The sequence below is a fragment of the Bidens hawaiensis genome, unplaced genomic scaffold (assembly GCF_021521415.1).
Source record: "Bidens hawaiensis isolate Kalapana, Puna unplaced genomic scaffold, B.hawaiensis_p1.1 tig00026179_1, whole genome shotgun sequence".
NCBI classification, from domain to species: Eukaryota; Viridiplantae; Streptophyta; class Magnoliopsida; order Asterales; family Asteraceae; genus Bidens; species Bidens hawaiensis.
The window spans coordinates 2,754-12,619 of NW_027494206.1; the positions used below are offsets into that span (position 1 = coordinate 2,754).

The following is a 9,866-nucleotide window of genomic DNA, read 5'->3' on the forward strand; positions in this document are numbered from 1 at the left end:
GAGAGTTAACATATATAAATGTCAATATAACTGTTGTATACTATTTAGTTATTGTACGAATACCTTTCATAAAGTTATAATGTAAACACTTTAAATTAAAATTACAACACAGAATTGAAAGATATGTAAATTATAGTCTGATTACAATTGAAAAGAGTAAAGTGTCATTTTCGTCTTTATGGTTTGACAAATAATCTGATTTAGTTAAAAAGTAACTTTTTTCATATTGATCATCAGGTTTCCCAATTCTTGTTAGTTACACTTAAATCACTAATCCCGTTAAATTTAATCGTTAAGTTTTAAATCAGGAGTAAACATGTCTTTTTAACTATTTCTTTATTATAATACTTATTTCAATGAACTGCGATATTCGTCCTTGTGGTTTGTCCAAATATGCGGTTTTAGTCAAGTAGTTTCAGTACTGCAATTTTCATCTTAGTAGTTTCATTTCACTTACAATTAAACCCGAATTATTAACCTCATTAAGTTTGGCCGTTAACCCATATGCGTGCTCCTCACGTGACGACCGGTTTTGTCGTTTTTCTTCTCAAATAAACACATTCCTAATTCGCAAAGCCCCTTCACGTGAGAGGTTGAGTGTATTTGGGGAAAAAAAAAGAGGAACAAAACTGCCCCTCACGTCAATGGCTCACTGATGGGGTTAACAACCAAACTTAATGCTAAGGGTAATGGGGCTTGGTTGAGCCCCAAGTGATCCAATCAAAACCCGACACGTAGGCGATGACATGACCCTGGATCAAGCCCCTCAACCAAGACCCAGAGGGTGGTGGTCCACGTGATCAGGGGCTTGATCCAGTTATTTATTTATTTAATTATTTTAAATAATACATTAAATAATAATATAAACAATTACATTAATAATAATATAAAAAATTACATTAATAATAATATAAAACATTACATTGATACTAGTCTACTACAAAATTATCAGGTCTTCTATCCCACACATGCTCGACCAACTCATGTCGAACGTTGTCGTGTAAATGAAGTTTTGTTAGCGGTATTTCGATCACGAATACGTGGTTGCCAGAATAATGGGGCTCGGGGGCGTTTTTGATCTATCAAAAGTTTATCGTCGTTTGAACCGCTTGACAAATGAGTTCGTCTTCTTCAGTAGAATAGGAAGACGATGACGACGATGTCATTTATAAATATGAAGATAAAATGAAGTTTTGGTAGAGGGAAAGTGTGGTTTGAATTTTTATAAAGTATTTGTGTGGATTTGTATTTATAGGTAATATATATAGAGAGAGAGAGAGAGAGAGACCAGTCAACGGCTAGTTTGACTGGCCAACGGCTAGTTTTACTAGTCAATCATAAAACAACGGCTACAAATGCCCTGCGGTCCCAGCCACGGAGCTCGTCCGCGCCCAGGCTCACTTGAGGGGTGTAGCTGTGTTCGCGAGCCACATCACCATCCACTGTGACCGCGCCCTTCCAACCACCCCACATTACCCACAGTCTAACGATATTAGTGAATTCGGGTTTAATTGCAAGTGAAATGAAACAATAGGTAAGAAAATTGCAAACTTGAAACTACTAGACTAAAATCGAAGATTTTGACAAACCACATGGACGAAAATCACAATTCACTGAAATAAGTATTATAATAAAAAAATAGTGAAAAGACATGTCTACCCCTTACTTAATGATTAAATTTAACAAGGTTAGTGATTTGGATATAATTAGCAATAACTGAGAAACGTGGATTGTCCATATGCAAAAAATAATATTTTTAGACTAAATTCACATTATTTTTAAATCACAATGATGAAAGTGACACTTTACTCTGATTGAAAATAAACTAAACAAAATACATGAGTGAGTATAAGATGGGAGGATTTTGGCTGAGAATTCGTGTTCAAACATATGTTATTTAAAATAGATTATAGATCTCACAAGAGAATATTTATGTTTCCAAGGGTATAACCAAAGCAATGTGTATTGTCGGTGAAGTGACATTAGCACCTAAAGTTCAAATTTGGTAGCCTACCACTAGTACCGTGCGATATGAGGCCCATGCTGGTAGTGGATTCGCATTAGGAATTAAAATAAATCTGACTCTGAAGTCATCCACATTACATTGATAACTAAGTGCTAAGGTGTAACATTCGGTCCTTCGTATGACAAATATTGTTTGATTTACCCACAATGAGGTTACAGATTTGTTTCTGGTTGTCTAGGTGAAGACCTCCCATGATGTCACTCACCTTGATACCACTCCCATTTGAGCACACTTAACTGTGATACGCTCCTCGCGTTCATTAACATTAAGCAAAAAACATTTTGGTGATTTAATAGGTAGTGATTTCCTTATGAACCAAGAATCCCTCATGTTTATGGTCGTTGTGAGGTTACAGATTTGTTTTTGGTTGACTAGATGGAGATTTTCCTAGAGGTCACCTATCATGATATTAGTCCCAAATGAGCATGCTTAACTGTGGAGATATCCTCTTGTCCACTATCAATAAATCCTAAATGCGTTGGTTGATTTAAAAGACGGGACATTCCTTATAACCCAAAAACCTCTCCTATTTACTTTCGATGTAAGATTCGCTTAGGATGTTACAATTGTATTTTCCTGAAATGAAACTTAAAGTAAGAAAACCTCCAACTTAATCACTTATAAATCACCCCAAAGTTAGTCTCCCCTTCAATATGGGATAAGTTCTCACTATTTGCACCTTTTTTTTTAATTTTCACATATTTTACATTTTCAAACACTCAACTATGAGTATTGATATTTTATTTAATTTAGCTTCACTTTAAACTCGGTTTGATTGTTAAGAAGCTCTCACATAGTAAAAACAAGACATTGTGTAATTATATTTATATTGACAAAAAAATTACATAATTTTAATGTTCAAAGTAAAAAATACGCATGTCGCATGCGGAAATACTTTTTTAAAACATCTTTTCCATTAATTGTGCACTAAAATATTACTACAGGTCATTTAGTTATGTTATCTATGTCTTATAAAAATTATTGTTATCATATTACTTTTTGAAAGAAAATTGTTATTATGGGTCAAGTTATTTTACAAAGAGGAATAAAAATGAGAAGAATAAGAATGATTTATAGCAACACAAAAAAACCCCCAAAAAATTAAAATAAAAAAATAAAAAAATCATAACTCAAATATAATAAAAAACGAAAAAGTAAAAACATAAAAATGTTTCCTCTGTCTTTCTCGTTCTCATTAAAAAAAAACCACAATGGTAAGTGAAAAAAGTCTTTGCGTCTTTTTTGTTTATCATTGTATTTTGTGCTTATTTTCGTCATTGATTGTGTATTTTTTTCCTTCACATTGTGTCTTTTTTTCTTTATATTGTATTATATTACTCAACATTGTGTTATATTTTGTTCGTCATTGTGTAATATTTTACGATCTATTGTGTCTTTTTTCGGTATAAGTGTGTCTTTTGTTCATTTTCGTCATTGTGTATTTGATCACACCATTGTGTTTTTTCGTTAATTTTTTATTTTTTTTTGAACGAGAATGATGGCGGAAACTTTTAGTTTTTTTTTGTTTTTTATTATATTTTGTGTTATGATTGTTTTATTATTTTTTTTTGAATTTATTTTTAAAGAGTTTTTTTATGTGATCAAAATCCTTCTCACACTTTTCATTCTGTCTCTCTTTGTATTTTAACTTTACTTTTATTATTATTATTATTATTAAAAAAGGAAGTTTGGGTTAAATATGCTAATAAGTAATAATCTCAAAATATTATTTATGATTTGTTGTACTTTTAACCAAACAACGTTTGCCGATTCGGGCCTTATGGGTCAAAAGCCCATTATTCTTATCAAGCGAGGCCCTACCTAGGCTAAAAGCCCAAAAGAGCTGTAAATCACGTTTACTTATAAAATAAAATGACTGACGTTTTAATACTATAATAATAAAAATATTTTAATACTCAAATGTATTAATTTTAATTTCTTAAAAATGATCATATGAGAATAGGACTTGAAATATTAAATACACTACTTATAACTTCATGTGTTCACCATGTACAATACTAATTATCGAAAATAAATCTTCTATATTATGGATAAACTCGTATTTAGCAAGTATTAATCCATATAAAAAGTCATACCTACGAAAGGATTGTATCCATCGTAGTATATAACAATTATTCGACTTCATGTCCTTCTCGATACATATAAGTCGTAAGGTGTATATGTCATTAATCAATTTCCCAAATGAAGTTCTACAAAGAAATAAATGTATCCATAGAAAAAAAGAAAAAAAGAAAAAAGAGAACTTTGACAATCACCCCGAGATTAATGAGTTGAATTTGAATATTGTGCCATGACTAACACGAGCCTAGCACGACTACTGAGATCATTTAGATCACCCATCTTCTTTGAATAACTCATGCCTTGCCGCTAGATTGTTCAACACTTCTTTGTGAAAACCACACCGCATTATTTTCAAGTCAAATCTCTTTTCTAGTAAACAGGCTAAACGCACTGATATTGACTCTCACTTCTTTTGTAAACTTGTCTTCTTCGGTTAGTTATACACCTAATATGTTCTTACCAAGCTTCTAGTGTTAGACATCTTCACTAAAAGTTTTATGTGCATGTCTCAAGTTTGAACATTTTCACATCATGCTTCGTATTGGTTCACCACCTATTTGTTTGAAGGGATGTTAAGGATAAGTATAAAGTTCAATATAAAGAATAAGGATAAACTCTATTTTGGTAAAACTAGTTTAATAGTTGTCTATCTTATCGATAACATAAATATGATAGACTTTTACCACATCTTAGGGGCTGTTTATTTGGGGTGTTCTAACTAGATCATTAAATTCAGGATCATATACTATATGTATTCAAAAGGATCATTTAATTATGGCTCCTCGTGGTTCTTAGTGTCACCTAGAAGAAGAATCCAACCATGCTTGGACAAAAACTAGACTGGATTTAGTTTCATATAAGAAAAAGTGGACGACTGACACCTAATATATTTAATCCATTTATGCCGTGTATATTTATATTTTTAGAATATATAATGATTCATTTACAAAATTATACTACGATTACAAGGGAAAACTTTAAAATTTAGCATTCACATAAAACGATTCAAATAACCTAGAAGTTGATTCGATAAACATGTGCGGTTGATAAAAATATGATTTAGAAATATTATAGCAGATAAATCGCGTCGACAATTTACCGCTATTATTATTTATTTTTGATCGAAATTAAATAAGAAAAAAATAGTGACACTCATTTCATGTGTTAATAAAAAGACAATTTTCTTGAATTTCATTCCAAAACGTATATTATTATATAAGTTTTGGTACCTGCTACCTAAAAAGGTTTATATAACTTTATTCTATTTCATCCATGCGTTATACAAAAAAAAATGAAAATGAATTGACACCAAAAGAGGGTTGTCTGATTGTTTTTACACCAACAACTAAAGTTATCGGCTTCCTAAACAAATAACGTAATAGGTATAGATTAAAAGATTTTTTTATGAAAAAAAAAGTATATTAATTAACACTGGGATAGTGGGATGCAAAAATATGCTCTTTATTAGAAGGTTTTACGATTATGTTATGACATAAGTATCAAAAAATGAAAACTTCAGGAAAAAACATTTTAACCTTCATGATGTATTAACTTAAGTTTCAAAGAATTATATTTTTATCTTTATAATACAAATATCTGATTGGCTAATTTTAGGGTCCATGAGTCAATTTTGAGCTCAAACCGAAAACTTGATTTTTTGAGTTTTCATAAGCGTCCGATTTAGGTCCAAGAAATGTTGGCAAAGAGCAAAAAATTAGGGTCAATGTCTTTTTCTTAATTAATAACTAAATGATTATTAATCTTTTACTCCTAAATATATTGCTAATAATATTATTAAATTCTTATAAATTAATTAAAATAAAAAATAAAAAATATTAGTTCGTTTCTAGCTTGTTGGTTTCAATCACATGCAAAACGAAAACTTAATCGAAAGTGTGGGTTTATTCTCATTCCTCTCGTCCCTACCACTTTTTTTCTTCACATATCATTGTCACATCAGTTTTTTATATTTTAACAATTACTACGGAAATACTGATATTTCTTATTCCTATCATTCATTAACATTTTCGGATTATAAATTGAGATGGTTTGGGTTACACGTCACCCATGGGTCCACACAAGATCATCGACATACTCATCACAAATGGGATTGAATGAGTTATGTCACATGGGATGAGTTGGTGTTCATGCACGCTACTTAGGTAACACACAGATAAGGGATAGGATCATATCCGGTGGCACACCCACCACTCTTATAGCTGTTAGTTTTCATCATCACTATAACACAATAGTGTTATTTACTTTTTTTCTTTTGAAAACGACAACTCACACATAAGAGCGATCCAACTCTTTTGATCATTCGAAGCCTTTTATCTACGTGCATGGGTAAATTAAATCCTAGTTATCATTCAAAATTACTGTTACAAAATAACTATTGATCCCCAGACTCTCTCTATAAAAGGTTTTTATTAAGATCACAAACATAACAAAAGGTACATTCATTTGATTTTTAAAGTCATCAATAGGTTAATGTTATGATGTCGTGAGTTTTCGATAACAAGGTTCTCACCTTAAAGAAAACATATTAATCCGAAAAGAATAAACTAACATTTTTAATAAAAAATAATATTATATGGTACTTTAAAACATATCACGCGACGATAAAATATTATTTAATATTCTAAATTTGCTTTCATCGTAAAAGCATGTTAAATATAAAAATAATAATAATAATAATAATAATAATAATAATAATAATAATAATAATAATAATAATAATAATAATAATAATAATAATAATAATAGAGCACTTATCTATTGAAGAAGTAGAAGTAATTAAAGACATGTTTACATTAATGGACTCTGATGGTGATAGCAAAGTTACATTTGATGAACTCAAGGCCGGATTAAAGAAAGTCGGGTCACAACTGTCTGAACCCGAAATCCGACTGCTAATGGATGTGGTAATTAATTATGTATTCATATACGTTTATAAAACCAACATTTTGATATATTAATATTATGTTCACTGAAATTTTACCATTTGTTCAAGGCTGATGTTGATGGCAATGGAGTACTCGAGTACGGAGAGTTTGTAGCCGTGACGATTCATTTACAAAAGATGGAAAACGACGAGCATCTTCGCCGAGCGTTTATGTACTTTGATAAAGACGGAAGCGGCTATATCGAGCTTCATGAGCTAGAACAAGTGTTGTATGAACCGGGTCAAGCAGACATGCAAGTGCTCAATGAAATCATGAAAGAAGTGGATACAGATAAGGTATGTTATTTGAATATTTCTCACTTTTAACTATACTTGACTTATTCATAATTTGTTGACTTTTGACGGTTGGTCAAACATTAGGATGGTCATATTAGTTTCAAGGAATTTGTGGCGATGATGAAGGCGGGAACGGATTGGAGGAAGGCGTCAAGACAGTATTCGAGACAGATATTCAAGAGGTTGAGTGTAAATGTGATGAAGGACGGATCAATGCGGCTTGAAGACGGGTTGATCGGTCAAAGTGTCGCGGTTTGAAGTGTGGAGTGAGGAAGTACACAATATTCTTTGATTTTGATGTCTTTAGCTTGAAAGGGATTTGCATGTTGGTGTTTAGTTTCAACTTCTAAGTTGTATATACTTTTCTTGTTGAAAATTTTAACTTCTTCCTTTTTGTTTCTTTTGCCTTTTTTAGAATTGTATTTGATGATACCAGTCCAAACAGTAATTTGTTTGTTTCAAGTTACCAGTTACCTATTTTTAAAATTTATCAATCTGTATACCTTTTTTTATTTTCAGTAAATTTATATTTATATTTTATTTTCTTTCTTGAATGAATTTTCCAATTTTAGATAGTTTATAAAATGCATAAAACCGAAGTTACGAAAATGGAGAAACTGTTCAGCTACTAGAAAAGTGTGACATTGTCTGGCCGGAGTGGGGGCATCGGGGCTCTTCAAATTTGAAGAATGCGATAACCTAAATACAAGAAAGTCGCCGTTCTAAAAGAAAAAAAAAAGATGCATTATATGTATTTTTTTAAAATAAAAAATCAGTGTAATTATTAACTCGTTCTGTAGAAGTTAATATCTGTTATTACATTATATCTTTTAAGATGATGGATTTGTTAACTTGGTTGAAATTGAGGTGATATTTGATGGTGAAAATAATAACTTGAACGTAAGAGAAAATATTTAGTTACCTTTCTATAAAATTTGTTCATAATTTTACAGTAATAAATTTGCTAATATATACTTTTCAGGAATGATAAATGCACATAAAACATTAACATAAAAACATCCCTGATTCATTCACTGTGAGAAATATTGATCATATTTTGTTGACTCATACGTCCGGTTGATGTTTATAGTGGTTTTAATTTTCGATATCTAACTGATTAAACCAAAAACTGAATTGAATTACATATTCACTAATTCAATCTTCGGTTTTGCTTGTAACTGAAAGGAAGCATAGTGAAACAAATTCGGTTCAAAGATTCTCAATTCGTTCAAACCAAATTCGCGTGTACCATTATTTTTAGTCCATATATATATATTGAGTCATTGACTCATTACTATTTAGCCCAATAAGCCAAGTTGTATTTCGGCCTATCACAAGTAGCCCAATACAAAATATCATACAACCAAAAACTAATAGGCCGAATATGATTCAATATTTCAATAAAGCCCAATATACCGAATGTTTTAGCTAGAGGTGCACAGATCGGGTTTCTAAATACCCGGGTTCGGGTATAGAACCGGGTTCGGGTATGACCGGGTACGAGTATGACCAGGTATTGGTAATAATCGGGTAGGGTTCGGGTCGGGTATTGTCTCTAAAAATCATACCCTATGCATCGGGTTCGGGTTGGGTATAGAACCGGGTATTCTAAAACCGGGTATTTGAATACCCTATATCGGGTATTGAAAAAACTCTATTTACGGGTTTTTCGGGTTTTTCCCGGTATTTTTTATATAGATTGGATTTTTTAAAAGTTTACACTTTTTAGGGGTATTATTCGGGTATTTTTAAGGTATTTTTCGGGTATACATCGGGTATTTGAAATACCCGGTTTCGGGTATTGGAAAACCTCGGTTCCGGGTTCGGGTATCACCGGGTACAAATCGGGTTTTCGGGTATTACCGGGTACAAATCGGGTCCGGTTCGGGTTCGGGTTTTAGTGCCAAAATGCATACCCTATCCGTACCCTGCGGGTAGGGTCGGGTTCGGGTATTAAAAACCCGGGTATTAGAAAAACCGGTTCCGGGTATTTATTTCGGGTCCGGTTCCGGGTTCGAGGTTTTTGTGCATCTCTAGTTTTAGCGTTGGTTTTACACTAAAATAAAAATGTGTAGTTTAATTGTTTGAACTTCTTGTTGTGTGCCCAAAACATAAGCAAAATCAACTGTATTAATTTTGTTGCAATTGAATTTAGTTTTCGTTCTGGTGAAGACGATAAAAATCTAAAAGCGATAAAAAACTGAATCTTGGATCCGGTTTTAAGTTTATTTTCAGCTACTTGAATTTGGTTTGGTGGGTTTGACTGAAAACTTTTATAAGCCAAACAAACCAAGTCTAGTCAATCAATTAATCATAGCTAGTGAAATCGCATGCATAGAACATACTATAAGGGTGGATATATAGGCATACTTTACATTTATCTTAAAGGATAGAGAAACTGTTTTCACTTTTCAGTGATACCCTTAGCTCCAAAATCATAGCTGCATACAAAAGTGTATAAGGTGATAGAGAATCTAAACAAAAGACACAAAAGTACCAAACATTTTATTACCAGTA

At 31.8% G+C, this 9,866-nt stretch overlaps 1 protein-coding gene across 1 annotated transcript; it reads left to right on the forward strand.

The window, feature by feature from the left end:
* The first annotated feature begins 6,878 nt into the window (after positions 1-6,878).
* LOC143572954 (calcium-dependent protein kinase 30-like) lies at positions 6,879-7,795 on the forward strand. Its single transcript, XM_077057964.1, has 3 exons — positions 6,879-7,032; positions 7,122-7,349; positions 7,434-7,795. Exons 1-3 carry the CDS (start codon positions 6,913-6,915, stop codon positions 7,605-7,607), a joined length of 522 nt encoding a protein of 173 aa, XP_076914079.1. The 5' UTR covers positions 6,879-6,912; the 3' UTR covers positions 7,608-7,795.
* The last annotated feature ends 2,071 nt before the right edge of the window (positions 7,796-9,866 follow it).